The sequence below is a fragment of the Trematomus bernacchii genome, unplaced genomic scaffold (genome assembly GCF_902827165.1).
Source record: "Trematomus bernacchii unplaced genomic scaffold, fTreBer1.1, whole genome shotgun sequence".
NCBI classification, from domain to species: Eukaryota; Metazoa; Chordata; class Actinopteri; order Perciformes; family Nototheniidae; genus Trematomus; species Trematomus bernacchii.
This window is the reverse complement of record NW_022987616.1, coordinates 1,409,100-1,431,629: the sequence shown is the minus strand read 5'-3', so window position 1 is coordinate 1,431,629 and position 22,530 is coordinate 1,409,100. Positions and strand designations below refer to the sequence as shown.

The 22,530-nt window shown below is 42.3% G+C and overlaps 1 protein-coding gene across 7 annotated transcripts; it reads left to right on the top strand.

The window, feature by feature from the left end:
* Positions 1-219: 219 nt before the first annotated feature.
* Positions 220-19,855, top strand: pfkpa (phosphofructokinase, platelet a). 7 transcript variants are annotated; one of them, XM_034132417.1, is made up of 23 exons: positions 220-481; positions 3,873-3,946; positions 4,649-4,726; positions 4,822-5,011; positions 5,516-5,681; positions 5,790-5,834; positions 5,960-6,068; positions 6,679-6,774; positions 7,452-7,544; positions 8,041-8,166; positions 8,879-8,943; positions 9,153-9,222; positions 10,107-10,253; positions 11,220-11,290; positions 11,539-11,626; positions 13,790-13,942; positions 14,969-15,133; positions 16,207-16,268; positions 16,531-16,642; positions 17,745-17,844; positions 18,168-18,173; positions 18,653-18,758; positions 19,027-19,855. In XM_034132417.1, exons 1-23 carry the CDS (start codon positions 388-390, stop codon positions 19,181-19,183), a joined length of 2,373 nt encoding a protein of 790 aa, XP_033988308.1. In that variant the 5' UTR covers positions 220-387; the 3' UTR covers positions 19,184-19,855. The 7 variants fall into 7 exon arrangements, with proteins under 7 accessions (XP_033988308.1, XP_033988310.1, XP_033988309.1 ...); XM_034132419.1 differs by lacking the exon at positions 13,790-13,942 and adding an exon at positions 12,381-12,533; XM_034132418.1 differs by lacking the exon at positions 6,679-6,774 and adding an exon at positions 6,263-6,358.
* Positions 19,856-22,530: the final 2,675 nt, after the last annotated feature.

Genomic DNA, 22,530 nt, shown 5'->3' with positions numbered 1-22,530 from the left:
ATTTAGAGAAATCATCTTATTATAGCAGGTTGGTTTGCCCCATACATCCGTGAGAATCCGTGCTCCACACTGGCATCCTCCTACATACTGCTCCGCCCACTATAATCCACGCTACTTCCCATTGGTTTCAAATAATAGGAAGGCATTTTAAACCAAAATCTGGTTGGTTTACGGCAATGTCAATCACTCTTCCCCACGGTCGGTCTATGCAAATCAGCAATAGATGCGGAACAGGGAGAAGGAGAGCATAGCGGGCATATATATAGGCTAGGTAGAGAGGGAGCGGACGAGTGTTGCCCTTCATCATTTGAGCACAATTTTATACTTGCGGGCCCATTCTTTTATTTTATCGATTAGGATTGGGATATACACTGAACCGCTGTGAAAATGGCGCAGCCAGACACCAAGAAAATATTCTTTGAAAACCTGTCGGGAGCAGGAAAAGCCATCGCAGTGTTGACGAGCGGAGGGGATGCTCAAGGTAAGCTGCCGAGTGACAGTTCTGTAGAAATGTATCATTGTGGACAGGCACGTAGAGGGCGAAATACTTTGTATGTATCTTGCGATGCTGTACCGCCAGTAAAGCCGCTAGGCTCCTCTTATTACAGTGTAAAACCATTGTACAGCTGCCAAATGTACCCCAGTGTAATGGTAATTCAGCCTGGCAACCCGCCAAATTAGCATGCTAACATGACATATCCTGCTAACTTGCTAACAGCATCTTCCTCTGCCATTGTATTGGTGACAGCTTTTTAGTCAAGCACGGTGAAAGCAGTTAAAAAATATGTCAAGGTCGAACCGTGCAGACTTCTTCTATTCACAGACCATGCATTACTGCTATATAACTTATGGGATAGTGTAACTATGTAATTAACTTAGTGTAATTAACTTAATTGAAGCAGCAATAGCGATGGAAGTGCAGGCCACTGCATTGCAGGTTGTGCTGGTCGACGTGCAGCTAGCAGGAGCTGACAGGGGGTTGACAGTGCAAAATACCATGCATGTAGATTTGAGATGAGACTTGATGTTGGGGTTAGTAAGCAGTCTCTGGGTCATGCAGTGTCCTGTGTACGTGATGAGCTGCATACATCTCTGCTACTGTACGTCTCCCTCAGCCGTGCTTGCGTCACAGAGTAAACCCTGGTCATGTGCTCAACGGCTCTTCTCGTTATTTTACTGAAACAGTAGTTTTACACACCTACCACAGCTATGTCATTAATGAGCTAGCATTACACAGTAGTTTCTTATACTTATATTGGCTACTGCAACTTAATGTAAAATACCATTAGCTACAACTTTTCAGTTTCATGAGTTTGACATGAATTCTGAAGGCAGAAACTAAACAATGTTAAATGAAAGCTAACAGTAACTAGGAGGAGGCATGTTATGTGGCAAAGTGATATTTTAATTAAAAAAACATTTAAGAGACTATAACCACTAGAGATCATACAAGTGTAACACATGTAAACATTGTTATGCTATATATTTTATATCTCCATACAATTAGTAGTAGTAGTTTTCCAATAAGTTTGCATCATAATGTAAGGAAATAAACAAAGTCATTGTAACACTGACTTTTAAAGATATATCTACCACTTTCTAATAATAGTCGTTGTTCTATTATATTGTCCCACTAAGTCATGACAGTATTCAAGCATGCAATACAATACAAACTGAAGCAGGTAAATGGACTGCAGCCACTTGCACTCACTACTATCCTGCATTAGACGGAAAATGCCAGCCATTGTATGGGTATTATAGCTCTCCTAGACTCAGGAGAAATGGATCAATCCTTGGTGCGTGGCTTTAGAATTACAATGCACTATTAGATCACACATGAACGCATTTACACGGCAAAAACCCTTCATGGAGTTGGCCTCAGAACAGACTAATGAGGCGGGTGCATGCATGACAGGAACTGAATGTCAGTGTCAGAGGGCATTGTGTAGCCTTGGCTTGGTCTTTTCACTCAGTCTGCATGAGAAAGAGTCAGTTATACAGACTGATAGGGCCAAACTTTCTAACTTTAAAGGTCCCATGACATGGCCATTTCTACTGATCATAATTCCATTGTTGAGGTATACTAGAATAGATTTACATTGTTCAATGTTCCAAAATCACATTGGTTTCTCATACAGCATCTCTGTATAGTATGTGTATTCACTCTTTGTCCTACACGGCTTGTTGGAGCTTCTGCCTATGAGCCCACTGTGCTCTGATTGGTCAGCTCGCCCACTATGTTTTGATGAGTCCACCACCATTACAGCGGAACATCAGTGATTATGTGTTACAATGGCGTTTGTTAGCAACCAGGAAATGACACCAGTAATGACAAACAGATGAGAATGCTGCGTGGGGTCTGGGTGCCGTGTTGGCGGGACGTAGCGGGGCTCGCTGCTCCGCCCTTTGAGGATAGAGGAGCGGAGTGTGAGCTGGGTTACTGGTGCCGTTTCCTGGTTAATGCGCGGGGTCTGCAAGACAGCGAGACATCGTGGAACTCAGCCTGAGCACACACATACACTCACAGCCAGGCTGTTCGCCACACAGTTCGCCACACACTCACAGCCTGAGAAAAGATAATGCTGAGTGAGTGTTTCTCCGCGATCCCAACTCGTCTATTACCAACGTTCAGGGAGTTCTATGCAAGTCAATGGGACTCCCTGATAGTCCCCCCACTGCGTTTGATAGTGACGCCAAGGGATCCTGGTGTGTGAGGAGCTCCACGGATTGGTCCATTTTCGTCGTCGTTACGTCACAGACCAGGAAGAAAAAAATAGAAAAAGAAAAATCTCCAACGAGGCGTTCTGGGGCAGCATAGACAGGTCTTTTCTGTGTTAGAGTTTTACTCGCTACAGGGTGTACTTTGAGGGTTTGTGACTTTGCAGACCGTTTACATACAGAAAAAGCTACATACTGTAACACACAAGGGGACGGGTAATAACCGGAAAAGCATGACATGGGACCTTTAAGTTTTAAAAATACCTCTAAGCTCAACAAAAACCATGGAAGATAAACATTTTTGATAATCTTAAACTTGTCTTACACTATTTTCCCTCTTTTGAGCTCTTCTGTCATCTCTGACTGATTGAACCAGGCTCATTTTGAAAATAGTTATTTTATAAAACTGAAATTCCAAGTTGGTCAATGTACTGTTTCGACAATCTGGAGAAGTAAATCCTTTCTTGTAATTACGGGTGCTTTGTTTGTTCTATTTTAAATGTAGGAAATACTCCAATTTCTTAATTTACTTCCCACTGGCCGTAACCTTTGTGTTGCTAAGTAACAGCTCTGCCTGGCTGCCATTGGATGTGTAGTGTTGCCCGGTTTGTGCTCAGAAAAAGAACTCAGTCCTTTCTTCTGTTTACACCTCTCACCGTCTGCCAAAATCCTGTCTATCTTCTGAGTTGTCCATTATTCCCAGTCAGTGTTTAAGCCAACCTGTCATTGACATTCAAGTCACAGAGCACTGCCTTATTGGTAACTGAGTCCACTGACTGACCACAAAATAACTTGGGAACTGGAGGAGGAGCTGGGAAACTGTCTGACCAAAAATGGCAGTGTGTTATGAAGAGAAAATAATTTGACCTAAGCCATAGATAACATTATAAATACAGATAGGCTGCAAATACACACACTATCTCTCACATTTATGACACATTAACACTTAGTCAGAGGGGATTAAAGTGTATCCGCTGCAGTTCTTTGTGACTGATTTGAAATATGTCCATGCAGCAACTGTTGAACAGCCATGCAGATCAGGATTATATAATGATTTGCTTCAGTTGAAATGTGTTTTCTCTCTTAAAGCTCACTCTTAATGAAAAGTTGTTTATTCTTAAGATTACTTTTTGGTATTCCTTTTTTTTTTCCAGGGATGAATGCTGCGGTACGAGCCGTGGTTCGAATGGGATTATATGTGGGAGCAAAAGTTTATTTCATTCATGAGGTGAGCCCAAACTTTGTGATGATAATTGTTAAAGCCTTTTTGTAACTGCTTATAGTTTATAAATGCTTTTAAAGCCAGTCAAAGTTGGAAATCATGACGTGCGGCCACATCACAAATGACATTATAGCATACCTTTTGTGTGTACCAAATTAGGTAAAATGTGTAATAGGTCAACACTTTTTCAACAACAAAGATATGAAAAGCATTTCTGTGTTTCATACTAATGCACTTTAGCTGCACTCTGAAAACTGAAATGAAAGTACATCTTTGAAGGGATGTTTATTTTGACGAAGCAGATGTTAGGGGGCTTTGTCGAGGGCCCGCGTTCTGCTTACTCATCCTGTGTGATCCCTGCACATCTGTGTATGTCGTGGACCTCCTCACTCACTGTACCGTTACATAACTGACCTGAGGCTTTAGTCAGCACTCACTCCTGTCAGGTACCACAGTAATCTGTGTTCTACCACACACTACTGCAACACAAACACACAAAAGGCACCAATACAAAATAATGAGTTACATTTATAATGCAGTCTTCCACTATAACCCTTTTCACTTAATCCCTGAGGGCATATTATTATTCCTACAAGACAATAACATCATTTAGAGTCTATCTTTCCAGTTGTCTTATTGTTTGGAATTAGAATGTGTTTGGGGATTTCTTGAATTTGTTTTCTAACAAGCTTTGTCTTTTTTAATCAGGGGTATCAGGGTATGGTGGACGGTGGAGAGAACATAGAGGAAGCCTCATGGGAAAGTGTCTCCAGCATGCTACAAGTGGTGAGTGATTATCACGGGATGCATTTCACACCCCTAATGAAATTACTGCAGGGGGTCTGGAAACAGTTCCCTGAAGACGTTTTGTTCGTCATCAGGGTGGGACCGTTATCGGCAGCGCCCGCTGTAAAGAGTTCCGCTGCCATGAGGGTCGCCTGAAGGCAGCACACAACCTGGTGCTGCAGGGCATCACCAACCTGTGTGTGATCGGAGGAGACGGCAGTCTGACCGGGGCCAACCTCTTCAGGGAGGAGTGGAGCGGGCTGCTGACGGAGCTGGTGGACCAAGGTACTGAGGAGCTGTCATCTTTACCTCTCCCTCATACTGCTTTTTCTTGAGAGTGTGCTGGAAACCCTGTGTGATGTTAGAAAGCACAGTGGTCACTTACAGATCATGTTTCCATACTGACTCACTGCAACCGAACACCAACGCACTAGTCCACTGCGCCACACGCCTCCCTACATACACATTGTTCCATGTCATGTCATCGACTAAAATATGTTAGATAACTTGAGGTTGTGCTCTGCTATTGAATTATGTGATAGATTTCTCACTTATTTTGAATAAAAGGTGCGATTTATAACACCTTAAAATCTCGATTAAATACATTATACAGTAAAAACAATTGCTCAGAAGACTAGGGTATAATCTGAAGAAGTTTGTATTGTAAACCGTTGTTTGTTACTGTAAATAACTGATCTCAGCAGTTCCCATTCCTGCTCATGTTTTTATATTTTGACAACAAGCTATGAGCTTGATTACTGGAAAAATTAACCCTAACGATCCTTTCAGGCTTAATTGAAGCTGATGCTGTTCAGAAGTATTCGGCCCTTCACATCGTGGGCATGGTCGGCTCCATCGATAACGACTTCTGTGGAACTGACATGACAATCGGCACGGACTCAGCTCTGCACAGAATCATCGAAGTGGTGGACGCAATCATGACAACTGCACAGAGGTGAAGAGGAGACAGAGCATTCATATTTAATCATTTATTTACACCTATAATATTTAGTGAGGCTGACCGCAATAGTATATCCTAAACTATTTTTTTCTTTTCTTTCAGTCACCAGAGAACATTTGTGTTAGAGGTCATGGGCAGACACTGCGGGTAAGAATGCATTTGATAAACTCAACATCAGATCCGAAAACATTCCTCTTAAAGCCAAACAGCGTCCACTATCACCTCAGTGTATGTTTATACACTCAGTGTTCTGTCTGGGTGTTTTATCATAGCTACCTGGCCTTGGTCAGCGCCCTGGCTTGCGGAGCAGACTGGGTGCTGATACCTGAGATGCCCCCGGAGGACGGCTGGGAGGACAAGATGTGTAAAAAACTGTCTGCGGTAACACTATCTTATTTGTTCCCCGCAGTAAACCCAATGAACCGTACTGTACAAGTGTCAACGCTATATAATGTGTCATAGCCGTTTTGTTAAACATGACAATTACATTTTCTCTCAGAGGATGGAAAGTGTTTAGTCTCAGTTATAGTGTATTTTTTTCTGCTTTGAAACCATGCCATTGTTCTATGATTCAGACCCGTTCCAGGGGCACAAGGCTGAACATAATCATAGTTGCAGAGGGAGCCATTGACAGGCATGGAACGCCTATTACCTCTGGTATAGTCAAGGATGTGAGTACCTGAGTGCAAAGAAAGGGGAAGCCAGAAGCACGGTGACCCGGCTGATGGAAATCAGGCTTCTGGTAGTTGGCATCAGGATGCTAATAAGCTCCTGATAAGATAATGCCACAACAATGCAGTGATGCCCAGCATTAAGGCCGGCAGGATGCTGCTGATTACAAAGTGCAAACACAAGCTGTCAGCATGAAAGAATATCATTCTCAGCTCCCTGTCAGCATCGTCTGGCCCCCGTGCTTCTGAAAGCCCACGTCGCAGCCACACTCTCAGTTTTTCTGTCATGTTGTTTCTCCACCCCCCCTGCCTCCTTATAGAACCGAGCAGGGATGAAAAGGCTGAATATCATAATTGTAGCCGAAGGGGCAATTGATCAAAACAACAGGCCCATTACCACTGAAAATATCAAGAATGTAAGTACAGACATGTCAAAGTGTGGCCAGCCTCGACTGCCTCCTGTCTGACCTCTACTACTGTACCGCTGCCCTGGTGTGGCTTTGACTCTGTTGCTGTGTTTCTGGAGTGCTACACACTTTGTAGTTTGGTAAGATGGCTGCCACGATACTACCACTGCTGTAAAACCCTGAGCAGGTACCCTCACTAAACTCACACCCAGATATTTATAAAGTGTCTACCTGCTACACATACTTTTTAATTTAACATGGGTATATTTGACTGCTTACAGAGGTTATCATCACCCTGCACTAACTGTTTTTTATTTCAAAAAGGCAAGCATTTTGTTTTCTCAACCACTACCTGAATATTATGATTTGAATTAGCCATACTCGCTTGGGATCTTAACTAAGAGTTCCCCGCTAACATGACTGAAAAATTAGAATGGCTTGCTCGAGCTTTGCTGTTTCCCCTTCTCTGAAGCTTTTTTCTACTGTGTTGGTGTTTCAGTGTTTGACGTGCGTGTTCATGTTTGTTTGCATATTTCAAAGTGAAGTTCAATCAGACATAATTTCACAGTATTACTAATTTGCATGACATACATTTGTATATGTAGGATGTGTCATTTAAATGTAACAAAGCTATAAAGTATATTGCCACAATATTCTTTCTAAGACTTAAGCATTTTCCCTCCTAGCTTGTTGTCAAATGCCTGGGTTTCGACACACGAGTGACAATCCTGGGGCATGTGCAGAGAGGAGGAACCCCGTCTGCTTTTGACCGCATCCTGGTAGGTACACCACTCTGATAATCATAATTGTTGCTTCAACCCTTATACCAAAATTGATAATACACTGATTTTCAAACCATAATATTGTCATGTTCTTTTCTTTGGCTACAATCTACATGCTTGGCCTTTTAAGTTAAACACTTTTAACCTAATGTACACTTTGAGAGTGCGCTCTATTCAAGTTATTTTGGTAGTAAAAGTCCAGTTGTCCCGAGCATTTCCTGTTTAATCCTCTGTGTGTCTGAGGAGAAATGGCCCCAGGTTTTAGGTTAAGCACATTAACAGATTTATGGCTCAGCATGTGAAGCAGTGCATCACAAACAGCGAGCGACAAATCTCTTCATGTTAACCACAAACCAACGAAAAATGGAGGCAGAAAATAAAGATTTAGTGGAGGATCGTCTCAAATTTCACTTCATTTTGAGAAGGACAACTTGGCATGTGTACAGGAGAAACAAAGGAGGCTGATGCATTTGTGTGTGTTTTGCTCACACAGGCCAGTCGTATGGGTGTTGAGGCTGTTCTCGCCCTTCTGGAGACCACAGCTAACACACCAGCCTGCGTGGTGTCTCTGCGCGGGAACCAATCGGTGCGCCTGCCTCTGATGGAGTGTGTGCAGATGGTAGGCCCTGGACTCGACTGAACACAGACTAAACATTCAACACAAAACACATATTTACAAAAAATCCAGAAGCTGAGAAGAGGGGGAAATTGCAAAGCACATAAATACAAACAGTGTGAAATGACTGAATGGGGGCGGGTTAGAGGAGCCCTCAGTAATGATGACAAACAGCACAGCCCATTGGGCCTGAAGTGGCTCTAACATCCACAAGAGAGTCGTATTGTTTGAGAGGCCTTCGTTTCTGGTTAATGATTATCTGAAGCATTTGGCAGGGTCACCATAACTGTCTGCTGGATGGTGATGTAATGGCAACCCATCTCCATAGAAACGCACAAAGAGGCTTTATTGTGGTACTCACACGCATGCCACTTTCGGGTTATGACCGAACTGAAGGGAAAATCTTGCCACAGTTTTTTATTATTTGCAAATTTTGTGAAGTGGTTTTAGAGTGCAATTCCATTACAGGTCAAACCAAGGTTAATTATTAACTCTGTTATTGGCTGGAACAGATAACATGTTTACTCTTAGGTTGTCTCCTTGAAAAAGAAGGGTGGCTAGTCCTTACTCTGGTATAATAACCTAAAAGATAACAATACAAATTCCTACAGATATGTAATCTTGGTTGATATGAATGCCTTTGTTTTTTAAGATACAGAAAGTACAGTGTGTGAAATAATACAATTCATTAAAAACACTCGTTTCCTTTCCTCAGACTCAAGAAGTGCAGAGGGCCATGGACGGGAAGCGGTTTGAGGAGGCGGTGAAGCTTCGGGGCAGGTATGACTGACAGCTCACTTGGACCAATCGTCACTCAAGATAGAGACATCAGTTTGATGTTGCTTAACGTAGACCGACAGGTGTACAGAGATAGTGGTGCTATTTAGAACACCACCAGTCTTGTTTATACACAGGACACAGCCAAAAATGAAGCCGAAAATGTCCCTCACTATTGTTAACATGATTGTATCCGTCATGTTTTACTGCAGGAGTTTTGAAAACAACCTGAGGACGTACAAACTGCTTGCTCATCGTAAACCAGAATCCGAACTGCCAGTCGTAAGTCAACCCTTGACATTTCCTGAAAACAGTGACAGGGCTGTCAGCTCTGTTTGCTCACCCCTCACACACACAACAAGCAGAAGTATTTTCCATCACACATACAGTAGTATTCAGCACCATGCCTGAAGATGTGTTTTTTAGAAAGATGAATTTTCCTCCAAGAAGCCACTGAGATGTTTAATTATTTTTAACACTATCTTAAGGTTCTGCCTACATATCATGACTCAGCTACTGCAGTGGTGATGCGCTGGGCTGCTGCTATTTCCAGAAATGTCTTAAACTAAACAAATCTTATGTACTGAGTAGAGTACTCCTGTAAATAATGAGTCTTTCTCTAGAAACAGATGCATCAAAGCCTGCTGGTTATGCCGGCATCCATCAGATAAAGTGTCCTGCTGTTAAGCGTAAAATAAGGTGCCTTGTAATGATGGCCACCAGTAAATAACAAACTGTTTCCAACCGCCTGCTGTGTAGCCCATAGCTGTAGTGATACGCTTCACAGGAGGCGCAGGTGGCTCAGTGTCGGCCTGTCGTGCGGGGGCCGTCAGACGACACCTGGCTCCCCACTGAGGGATGACTTGTTCAACCCTGCCAGGAGCTGCGGCCGCCTGCTGCTGCAGCTCCAAATGAGGCGGCTCAGACTGAAGATCAGTGAAGTGTAGCGGCAGCGCGGTGGGCTCCATGCTGCGGAGCTCGCCTCAGGGCTTGGCTCCCTCTGCCTCTGTGATAATGACCACTGTAAGCCCAGCATGCGGCTGAGAGCAGAGCAGAAAAGCAGTTATCGATTCGCTCCGCAGAGCTCCATCAGCTGTCCTCAAACTACAACACACTCTCTTTGTTTTGTGTTAAGTCACATTTGATGTTTGTTTTTCTGCCCACAGAGCAATTTTAATGTGGCCGTGTTGAATGTTGGGGCCCCTGCAGCGGGCATGAATGCTGCCGTGCGTTCAGCCGTCAGGGTGGGCATCTCTGAGGGCCACAAGATGTTTGCTGTCAGCGATGGGTTTGAGGGATTCTACAAAGGGCAGGTGGGTACTAAATCACTCATATACTGGTACATGATTGCCTGTATAATTTAGACCACTTTGCTTTTAATTCAAAACCTTGTAGGGAAGTAATCGCACTTAAATTATCTACCGTAATAGTAAAATATTGTGTACTACTTCATATTTACATCACGCTGGAGCAGACATTACAGTCACATTTAGGTCCCTGACTGAAGAATAATCTTGGATACCCGGGAGATAATCTGTCCAGATTAATGTAAATCAATTTCCCACACTGACTTTCCCTCCTCTGCCCTGCTCAGCCAAAGTTGACGCAGTACCACAATAAACTGATAGAGGGCAACGTAATATCCAAACTGTTCACTAGAAAACAGTGAATGGGATTCTCATCTGATTTTGCTGTATGGAAAGTTTTACATTCTGGATTAAAGGTTAATGGAGACAGCAGATATTCAAGTGAATCCTGTTCTGTGTTGCTGTAAATCGAGACATCCGTTAGTGGTAGAACCGGTTTTCACACTCCTCCCTTATCCTTCTCTGACCTTTTCCCTATTGAAAATCCTTAAACCCCCTCAGTCCAAAGTTGGCTAATTCAATGAACAGCACTCGACAAACGATCTGATCATTAATCTTCATCAAAATGTCCCCAATCTCACCGGTCAGTTAAACATCCAGCGTGGGCTCTGGCAGCTGAAATCAGGCTGTGCCAAGTGACCCTCAGCAGATTAGACCAGCGGGAGTAATGGATTTCTATACTTCAGTGCTCTGGGACTCTCTGCTCTGATACACATCTGCTTTTCTTTTTTTTAACCGGTCCAGTTCCCCTGCTAAGGGAATGTGTCCAGAAAATGAACCCTCTTTCTACCAATGTCTCTCCACTTTAGCCATTACAGGATGTTCTGTCTGTTGTAGTGTGTCAATTTTAGGGATACATTTGAATGCTATAGGAATTTAAAACATGATGTGATGCTGTCGTCTCCCCCTCAGATAAGGGAGGTTAAATGGGCTGATGTCGGAGGATGGACAGGGCAGGGTGGATCTCTGTTGGGAACCAAAAGGTAAAATCTTGATATTTTATCTCTGATTGAAGATGTGCCATTACTGCTGCACATTTCACCCCTTATACGCTTATTGGGGGAGTTTTCCCTTTCCTTTAGTGTGTTTATATAGGTTTTTTTGCACAATAGGGCCCCTTTAAAGGCCACATCCACAGCTATATACTTTGCAACAGTTAAAATGTTTTTACATGCACTAAAAACTCATGTCCTGTAAATAAAAAACAATTTTGTTCTCTCCCTTTTTTCAGAACACTTCCTGCAAAGCATGTTGAAAAAATTGCTGAGCAGATGCGAATGAACAACATAAATGCACTCCTAATTGTCGGTGGATTTGAGGTATGTTTAAAGCTTTGCCCTTGCTAGGTAATTTCGCTAATGAGGCTACATTATTAACTTTGACTTTTCATAGGGTTTTTAACTCTAGAAAATGAATTACAGAAGAGCTAAGGCTATATTATATATCCAGCATTATCATTAGAATACTCATACAATTAGAAATGACAAACTGTTCAAGCACTAATTATACTGTGAGATTTCCATATGTAAACTATAAGAAAGTGAACACTGTGATGCTGATTCTTTCCATCATTCTTATCCCATTTAATGTCAGCCCACCACCATATGGCTCCTTACGTAGTCCTCTTCATAATCATGCTTCAAAGTCATTTCTCTGTCAAAACGCAGAACAGCATGAATTGTGGCATAAAGTTGCTTCACTGTTGATTTCCAGTACTGAAATGAATAGTGAAGCAGTAACTGAAACATATATTCTGATGATGATGATTTGATTTTAATTGGAAACAGAGAGCACCTGCTTTTCTTCCAGCCATTTCACGCACTCCTGTTTAGACGTTCACCAGCTTTATTTTTCTGTGATAAATGCAATAAATGATGTGTATGTTTGACTGTGTGACAGTATGCGGAGTGGTATCTGTCTGTTTCGCTGCTGTCCGTTGTGATAGACTTGGCTCCTCCCCTTGGCACCCTCCACTTGTGTCTGTCCCTTCCTTGTGGCAAGTAGCACCTTTTCAACCAAACCCACCTGCCAAACTCCTCGCAGACACTAAAGCCCCTTGGCTCTGCCCTGCAGGCCTTCCTGTCACTGCTGGAATTGATAACGGCTCGCGGGAAATATGAAGAGTTCTGTGTGCCCATGGTCATGGTCCCAGCCACTGTCTCCAACAATGTGCCAGGCTCAGACCTCAGCATCGGCGCTGACACGGCTCTGAACGCCATCACTACTGTAAGTGATGGGGCTGGCAAGCAAAAGCAGTTGACCTCAGCAACACACAGACGGACAACAAACACACACGCAAGCAGACAAAAACTCACGTAGCCAGCCAGCCAATTAGGGGGGAGATGACGCACACTCTAATTTTACCAGTCTCTCAACCATTTGGAGAAAATGATGGGAACATGGCATCTGTTTTCCACATCTGGAATAACACGGCACTAAAACATCACAAATTCAGACGGACAAATTGAGTCACGTCTGTACTAGTGCTGCACAATCAAGCCAAATTGGATCAAAATACAATAAGGAGCAGTGCAATATTAAGTAAAGGCAAAATATGTGAATATATCAATCTGAAAGAGGTGTTTTTGTATATAAAAATAAAATGAAAACCTTGTTTGTTGCAAATCCTCCTTTAAAAAAAAAAGCACAGCATGATCATTTCTAATATATTTTTCAATGATAATGTCAAAAAAATAAATAAAAAAAGGTCATCCCTCTTAGAGTATATCACAAATCCTATCCTGGTTGCAGTCAAATTAGTCTTACTTTTTCCAAATGGTGCAGCCCTAGGTTGTTCTGTGAGGCTGGTAAAGAGTAGCGTGCCTCCCTTCCCTACGGTCTCAGGTGAGTACGCGAGCGACAGCCTGCAGGCATGCTGTGAGGTGCACGAGTGCCGTGGCCGCCATGCTTGCTCTGCCTGCTCGACTTCCTGTCTGTGTGTTTGTGTCCTCCCACATCATTAACACCCAGATTCAGTTTAGTGGTCTAGTTAGCTAGAGAGCACAAACTAACACCCATAGTTAACATGCGCTGTATCTGCATTAGTGATCATATTCGGCAAGCTTGATGTTCTTTATGCGTGGAATATGTAAAAAGTCTGACAAAGGAACCAGCGCAAATACAAAGGAGAGCATTTCTGAGCAGGACTCTTCGTCTTCTTCATCCTCATCTCAATACACAGACCCCCGCCCCATCTTTTCTCAACCTTTCTGACTTTCTTCTATCTCTTCCATCATCTTCCTCATCTATATCATGTTCCCCCACCTTCTGTGGCTCCACTCCGCCACTCCTTCCTCCTCCCATTTGTCCTCCTTCTCTTTCTACTCCATCTCTCCATTCACACTTCTGTCCTCCCGTCGTTCCTGCCAAAGGGAAGCCATAGCCGCTATCACACGGAAAGAGCCGGAATGGCCGGATACGCTCCAGCAGACTGAGAGATTCACCTCTCTGACTAACGTGTTTTTCACACACTGCCGCTTCAGGCCTTTGAGAGTCTGCTGCAGCTGTATGAGGCACGCACTACCTATGAGGAGTTTTGCATCCCGATGTGTATGCTGCCTGCCACCATAAGTAACAATGTGCCGGGCACAGATCTAAGTATCGGGGCAGACACGGCCCTCAATGCCATCGTGGAGGTAAGGCAGTGGAACCGCCGCCAGCTCAAACTTTAACCGCTTTGTTAAAGATGCTAATGCATGAGGATGAAATGAACACATGATATCCAGAGTCAACTAATTGTGTTGGTGCAAAAGCAGATGCGCAGTAAAGGGTTGCGTTAGTATTTGCTGCAGCTCTTTAGATGCATCTATCCATTACTGTGATAATAACCTAATATTAATCCCAACTCTAATGTTAGCCTAACTGTAGTTCTACATTAACCTCAGTTATAACTTTTAAACCAAACACTGCATATCCGTAAAATTGCAAAGGGGCACTCCACGCATTTACACATTTGAACATGAAGCCTGTTTTATAAAGTGCAGGCGTTAGAATGTAGAGACATTGGCATCTAAAAAGGCATGATGCTATAAATTGACATTGTGGGACGTGTTAGATTACCACTACTAGATTACTAGTCTGCAATTTTGAACATCTCGTCCTCTGCTGCCTTGATTCTTAACCTTTTTTCTTTAATGAAATCATGAAATGTACCCATTATTTTGAAGTGGAATGCTAAATGATTGCCCCTTTTAATATAGTTATAGCATCAATAACTCTGTGGAGATGTTGCTGACATCACAGACACCAGATATCAAACTGATTAATGGACTAACACGTTTTTTTTTTACTGCAAGTAGAACATTTATTTTTCCTCTCCAAGTGCTGAACATTTGAATCGTAAATGATATCTGAAGTTTCCCACTGTATGTGCTCTCTCACCCTAATGCAGGATTCCAGTCTTACTGGTGAAAGCAGCATTATAGCCTGACTTTGCCTGAACTGTTTAAATAAACCAGGCTGCAGATTAAGAAATGAGCATGCCAGCCTTGTAACTAGTGTCTTGCTATTGTTTTTATATGTGGAATGTATTTGTTAACCTCTTATCATTAAACGTATAACCTTGCTGATTAGATGTGGACACTCTCACATATGCCTTCTCATAAAGCCTGTAAAAAAATCCTCTAACATATACTGACATTCTGAGCTTTTGCATGTGGCAGACTTGTGACCGCATCAAGCAGTCGGCCAGCGGCACCAAGAGACGCGTGTTCATCATCGAGACCATGGGGGGCTACTGCGGCTACCTGGCCAGCGTGGGGGGTCTGGCTGCAGGAGCTGATGCTGCGTATATTTATGAGGAACCATTTGACATCAAAGACTTGCAGGTACCTTAATTCCTTAACTCTCCATAAAGTCCCTCACGCATCACCCAGAGTTCCCGTTAGCCGGTAATTACCGGACAATGACCGGTAAAATATGCTGAAGTCCGGCAAATCTAAATCTCTCCGGTCAAAATGTCCGGTCAAAATAATTTTCCCTTAGCGCAATACCGCATCAGTTGCGCCACTTATGTGACAGACAAGAATAGTATGTGACAGACAAAAGAGTATGTGACAGACAAAAATTGTCAATTCTAATGTCTAACACTTAATGTGGAGAAAGAGATGTCCTGTATGGGTTGATTGTGCGTTGATCTGTTGGTAATGCCTCGGGGTTCCGGTGGGCATGTAAACAAATGCATAATGCTGCGCTATACTTTGTGGCCTCATCCGGTTGCATAGCGACGCTTATTGTTTAGGTGTCTTTTAACAAGCAGGTAGTCATATCATTAGCTAGAACTAGCTAGATCTGATCGATATGGACATAAATGCGAGTAAAGTCTAATCTGACAGGAGAGAGAGATCGGCTGCTGCTGACGAGTCGACTCGCAGCTCTGCATGATCCCCTGCAGCGGCGAGCAGAGCAAAACACACTTCAGGTTAGAAAATCACACGTAGCTATTTTAATTACCTCTCAAACTACCTAAACTAGTTATAGATATGTTTAGTTTTACTGTCGGGTCACTCATTACTGGATCCGCGAGCTGCATGATACTGACGGGCTGTCAGGAGAAGGAGAGAGCGCTCCGTTTATTATTCCCGCGTTTTTGTAAATTACTGTACACTTTTGAATAATGTAGTTAATCTACTATAATTAGTTTGTTTAATGTCGAATCATATCAATTTGTTTTAAAGCTCAATAAATAACAAAGAAGACCTTTAACCGGCACTTATCTAATTTTGTCCGGAAGATTTCAACTTTAACGGACATGTTGACCGGCAAAAAAATATTCTAACGGGAACTCTGGCATCACCTCTCTTCATCCACAAGAGGGCACTCGCTCTTATCTCTGTGATGGCTTCGACTCTACCATGCTATCTGCTGGTCAACAATCACATTTCCTTTTTCCCCCCCACAGGCCAATGTGGAGCATTTGACAGAGAAAATGAAGACCAGCATTCAAAGAGGACTGGTCCTCAGGTAATGTAATGTAATGACTGTAAAAGGAAAAATAAGATATAACATAACTGGTGTTCTGCTGCTGGATCACCTTTAATCCTGTATTTCTAGCCCTCAGTATTTGATGTTAAGCTGCTTGTGTAGTAAACAGATTCAGTGTTGATGTCAGCTCTTCGACATTTTGCACTGCTGCTCTAATGTCACAATAACATGGACTTAGGGAGGAAAGAGGCTGATGTTTAACTGCTTTTATTTCACTCCATGTGTGTGTGTTTGTGTGTAGGAATGAGAACTGTAATGAGAACTACACCACAGACTTTATCTACCAGCTGTACTCTGAAGAAGGGAAAGGAGTGTTTGACTCCAGGAAGAATGTGCTGGGACACATGCAGCAGGTAGACACACTGGTTATAATACTTCATACTGAATAAATATGAGTATTCCCTTCTCTAGCAGTGCAAAGAGTTACTTTTCAAAGGGGCTAAGAAAGATTGAATGTCGTTGTTTGTATCATAAATATGCATATCGCTATTATTTTTTGTTATGTTTTGGCTTTGTGTGTCTGGAGATTAGCACAGACAAAACTGGATCAAACAGAACTTTGATGATCCCCAAGTGGAAAATGGTGTTTGCCTGTAGCAAGTAATGTGATATATAAAAAACTAAAGATTAAAATCTAGCACAACAACCTAACAAATACATAATCTACGTTTGGTGGGCGTCCTGGTGCCTCTGTGTATAAATCTGGCCTCAGTCTTATAATGCCAATTTCCCACCCAAACTAAAAGCCTAGACAGACTTGGAAGGGCATCTCCAAACTGTTCAAACACCTCCAACCAAATATAACTGTGGTAATGTTCTTTTTGAGGTTCTAAGTCAAAGTCCAACTCAAAATACATTCTTCTTAAAACAGCTGTATAATACACTTGAAAGCAAAAAACAAGTCCAATGTCACTGCACAAAAAATATATAATCCAAGGGAAACACACATTTGCAAAAGAAGGAAATGATCCAAAAAACAAGTGACTCACCGGCCGCTGAAAAGGAAGAAAATATATACTAAAGCTGGGCTTTTGCTGCTCCATCCCCCCTGAGGTCACGCCATCACTTGGAGCAAACAGTGAAAACAACCCAAATGTACCAAACTCCCTCCAGCAAGCTGCCAGCTTCCTCTTTTCCTCTTTTCTTAAACACACAATTCCTTCTCCCTTTGCTCCCCAGGGCCCCGCCCCCTTTCCTCACCTGAATTTGTCTGCACACCTGATTAGTACCTACAGGGAGTTGACAGGTTAAAGCAGTAGGATATACAAAACAGCATTTAAAAGGAACATCATTAAAAAAGGTTACAGACATGTCCATGCTGATTTTCAATGCGAGCAATACGGACATAATGCACCAAAAGACCTACAGTCTGAAACTGAAAAATACAGCAAACAATTGTGATCTCAATGTGGGCTGGAAAAAAATCTGACATTATTTTTTTAATTTCTTTAAAAGGGAGGAGCACCGTCTCCATTCGACCGTAACTTTGGAACCAAGATCTCTGCCAAGGCGATGCAGTGGGTCACCAAAAAGTTGACGGAGACATTCAGAAAGGGTAAGGGTTTACATTCCATGTTTGCATTAGTGAGAGAACCTGTGGTAGATGACCCTCCCTCCCTACAGACGAGAGGTGTGACCGTTGTGAAGGTGACCTTTAGCAAGACCTGTCATGGAGTCACTTTCTGTATTTGTGTTATCTCAAAGGAAATGATGTATTGTTACCATAAGCATAATGTACTTACAAACGGAAACACTAACTTCTAACCGTGAGTAATGTGTGTTCTGATAAGCACTCTGCATGTGTATAAAGGCTACGATTAAAGTCAAAACTCCTCTTTGTTTTTTATGTCTATTTCCCATTCACATGGATGACATAAGATGAAGGTAAATCATTTTTTGCTGGCTCCATGACCATCTCCATCTATATATAGCTCCATGTCCCTGTCTGTCTTTCCCATTATTCTGCCACAGTATAGACATAGGCACTTGTGGGGTAAAGCTAGGACTCGTTAGCATTGCTACCTGTCTGTGTCTATGATGTCACACATTTAGCACTAGCCACCATGCTATACTGTTTCCAGTCATTTGAAACTGTATAACTGGAAACTTATAGCTTTAAGGGTATTGGGCACATTTGTCCTGCTTTCCCCCACATTGTCTTTTCTTTCTTTGATGCTTTATGTTGCCTCAGTTGCTTTTGTGTTTGGATTAGTCCTCCTTTACTAGCAATTAGGTAGAAGAAAAGTCGCCACCACTCCCCACACCCTCTCCTACCCACAGTTAAACGTCCGTTCCGTGCTTATGTACGTTTGCAACCAGCATCCTGTGTTCACACCTCTGACTGCTATGGATTTTCCCTGCAGGCCGAGTGTTTGCTAACATGGAGGACTCCTGCTGTCTGCTGGGGATGCGGCGCAGGGCTCTGGTCTTCCAGCCCGTCGTACAACTCAAAGACGAGACTGACTTTGTGTACGTATCACAGAGCTTGAACTTAGAGACACTTAAGACATTTTCTCTGGCAATTTCACATTAATGTTGGCTAAACCAACATTATTTGGTGCCAAAACTAAGATGACTTAGATGATATTGTTATATTTGATCCATCAGTGATTCACTCCAATATCACATTTAATTCAAAGTTTCATAGGCTTTATTGTCATATGCGCACATTTCTTTCTGATTTATTTTGTGTTTTCCCCAAAAATGAAAATGATTGTTGCTAAATTTGTTTCCACAGTCACAGGATCCCTAAGGAGCAGTGGTGGTTGAAGCTGCGTCCCCTGATGAAGATCCTGGCGAAATACAAGACGAGCTACGACGTGTCGGACTCCGGCCAGCTGGAGCACGTCATACGCAACCGGCCCAAAGAGTCGGACGCCTCTGTAGCCATGTGAAGATACGGTGGCCCCCAAAGTCCAGTCAGTCTGAGGCGTGTGTCGTAAAAGAGCTCCAGTAATAACCCAAACCTCCGTCTCTGTTCGGCCACAGTGTTCATTTCCTGTCTCTGTCATTTCCCCCCCAATGTCAGTCGTCTCTGTTTCGTCTTGAAATGAACTGTAATCTAGCCTCAGCAGTGCTTCTAATACTAAACACACACACACACACACACACACACACACACACATACACATACACATACACATACACACACACACACACACATGCAGCAGTCCCGCCATACATCTCTGTGTCCTCGTTGCCCTGGATGTTTAGTGTCACTGCTGTTAAAAATTGCACTTTCTCTGAGAATAGACCCTGTATCTCATGTAAGACAGGGTGTGTATCTGCCTATAGAACCAGTATGAGGTTCAGCATATTTATGTGAGACTGATGCAATACAGTTCTAACGCTGCGAGTCAAAGGAACTGCGTGCTGTGCTTTACACTGAAACTAATATTTATCTTTTTAAAGTTGTTTATTATTTTGCTCGTAAACATGGATATATTATTAACTGTAGGCACTGCTGTACTAAGTAGCTGTCTGTCCTATTGCACCAACAAGTTCAATGTGTAAGAGACTAATGTTTCCCACAGAATAAAGTCAGACTTGAGAAGTGTACCCTCTGATAAGAGTCAATGGATTTATTTTTTGAACACCTGAACATACGGTTTTCTAGTTTTAGGGTTGGGTCAGATTATGTAGTCAAAATACATGGCACATTTTGTAATTAGTGATGTAATCCATTGGACTACAAAATAAAACCAAAATGAATACCTTTGGATTATTTAACATTTATTTTAAAAGAACCTTATGTTCATTCTTTAATTCATTTCACGTTCCACACACATTATTTATTTCTGAAATATCTGAAAATAATAATAAATTGTTCTGTCCCCCCTTAGTTTTGGTTATTATTATAAGTTTCACATTTTTTTAAATGACTGCAGTTCTGATTACATCTTTAAAATACAATCCTAGACAGCTATACTCTTGTTGGACATTTTCCTAAATGTAATCTGGGCTGATTATATTACTTTTTTTAAGTAATCTGATTACGCTAACCCCATCACATGATGTCACATGTGATCATTTACCATTAGTGCTGTGCATCATTTGATACACATTTCCAAATATTCAACCAGTGATATTTGGGTAACTATTGGATCTTATCTAAAATTCGAAAAATCACAATTTCCCCAATACTTTGGCCAACAACATCGTAAAAAAATCGAACCAGCAGGCTAGTGGCCATTGAAGGACCACTGGGTCTGGGGGGCCAGTGGTCCTGGGCCCCTGTTTAAAATGACTTAACAGTTCCTTATGGAAAGACAATCAGACACCACAAACACACACAGACGGCATTGTGTGTTTTTCTTGTTTCTCTTTCAGTCTGGGTTTCTTACTGGTGGAGCAGCAGGGGGCCTTTTGCATGTCTGTGTCCAGGGGCCAATTGTAATCCATCCATATTAAGACAGGATAAAAACACTTTAAGCAGCAAATTAAAACACATCCATTAATATAATTTCAATTAGTACCAATATATTTATTTATTTATAATTTGCAAAACAAGGCACCCCTGAAGGGACTGAATAACTAGAGAAAAGATGCCAATAGGATTACCTCTATAGACATCAGGGATGAAATGCTGGAAGGAAATACAGTGAAGCATCTTGTGATTAATGCAATGTTTCAATTACTTGGCACCACCTTAACCTTGAGAAAGTTGACCAATTATTTATATAAAGATCCCTCCCAGACTCCCCTGGTGCTGGTGTCCTCATGTTCTCTAACATCCAGCAGGTGGAGGCAGTGCACCATCACATCTCCAGTGTCAGGTTCATCGGGTGCATTATGACACGGGTTCCCTCCATCAGCTGCTGTCCACTTCTTCTCCTCACAATCCACTGTATGGTGGCTTATTAGTAAAGCAGATTAAGTGTGTGTGGCCTTGTGTGAATGTGCATGTGTCCATCGCCATAATTAGGAATTAATCTTATCATTTGAAAGAAAATTTCAATTTCCCATGGGTGTATTAATTGTGTATACATGTAATTGGGCTGCTTTCTCCTGCCTAAATGGACTTTTTCCCTGTTTTAACTGCAAGTAATTACATGCATATATGGCCGGGTTGAGGCCATCGCTTAGCGACAGCGCGTTGACGGGAAATGTAATTTGAAGAAAAGGCTACCTGAATCACCTTAACTCCCAGCAGAGCATCCTAGAATAATTATCATCCTTAAGTTAAAGCAGTGTGGTTAATTCAGCTGCACACCCACGCCTCCGCACAGAAAGATGCCTGCCATAGCTATAATTTCCTCGGACCCCAATGGGCACATGGTTCATTGTTGAGGCTTTTTCATGTTGCCGGCTACTTCTCTCTGAGCATGAAATTAGTAAAGCCAATAATTTGGGTTGATTTAGGAATGCAAGAGGAGCCTGTGGGGTCATATACCCATAGGTAATCAATACTAATTACCATTTCATTTCTCCCCCCTGCTCCTTTTTCTTCTAGAATCGCATGCGAATCTGATCTCATTGGACTGATTAAAGGTTGCAAATGAAGGGTCCTCACTCCCTGATACTCATCAAAGGCCAACAACACGCTCGGTAACTTTGTCTTCATTTAATTCTACATTGTCTTCAGACAAGGCCCCAATTACAAGCTTGCAGTGAATCTCCAAAATAGCCTGCGCACATTGACCTTTTTAGATTAAAAGCACATTCTCTTTCTCTCACGGAGTCCCATACAGTCCAATTTCCTTTCTAATGAACCACGGAGGTTTCTCCTGCTGTAATAACTGCCGAAGAGCAAAATAAGATTACTATAAAGGTATTGTGATAACAATGGCAATGTGAGCCAATAAATCCTAGCTGGCTGAGATTGAAGAAAGGCAATATTTTTTTTTCCAAATGAATCACATTTATGACATTCTGAATGAATATTTATGAATTAATAAATCCATGCGAAAATAAACGAGCACATAATACATTCCAGGAGAGATGAGAAAGGGTAGAACAGCAGCAAGGTATAGATTTTAGATATGAGTCACTGCAGTCCCCGATGACTGCATCGAAAACATATACTTTGATGGAGCTGGTTCCCAAATAAAACGAGCGAACCACATGACCTGTTTCCAGACATTGGATAAGGGATTTGATCCACCTCGCACACGAGAGTAGCTCTGGCTTAAAACAAGCCCAGTGAGTCGCACTCCAATTTAGACTTCCCACAATCCAGCAGGCGAGTGCAGAAACACTCGTATGAGAATCTCCCTTTGACAATTAAGACACCCATGGAGGC

Bases quoted from the DNA above. Each gene is read 5' to 3' on its own strand.
- pfkpa (XM_034132417.1), top strand. From the start codon at position 388: ATGGCGCAGCCAGACACCAAGAAAATATTCTTTGAAAACCTGTCGGGA. The intron at 3,947-4,648 runs GTGAGCCCAAAC...TTTTTTAATCAG, and splicing joins AAGTTTATTTCATTCATGAG to GGGTATCAGGGTATGGTGGA. The intron at 16,643-17,744 runs GTAGACACACTG...TTTCTTTAAAAG, and splicing joins TGCTGGGACACATGCAGCAG to GGAGGAGCACCGTCTCCATT.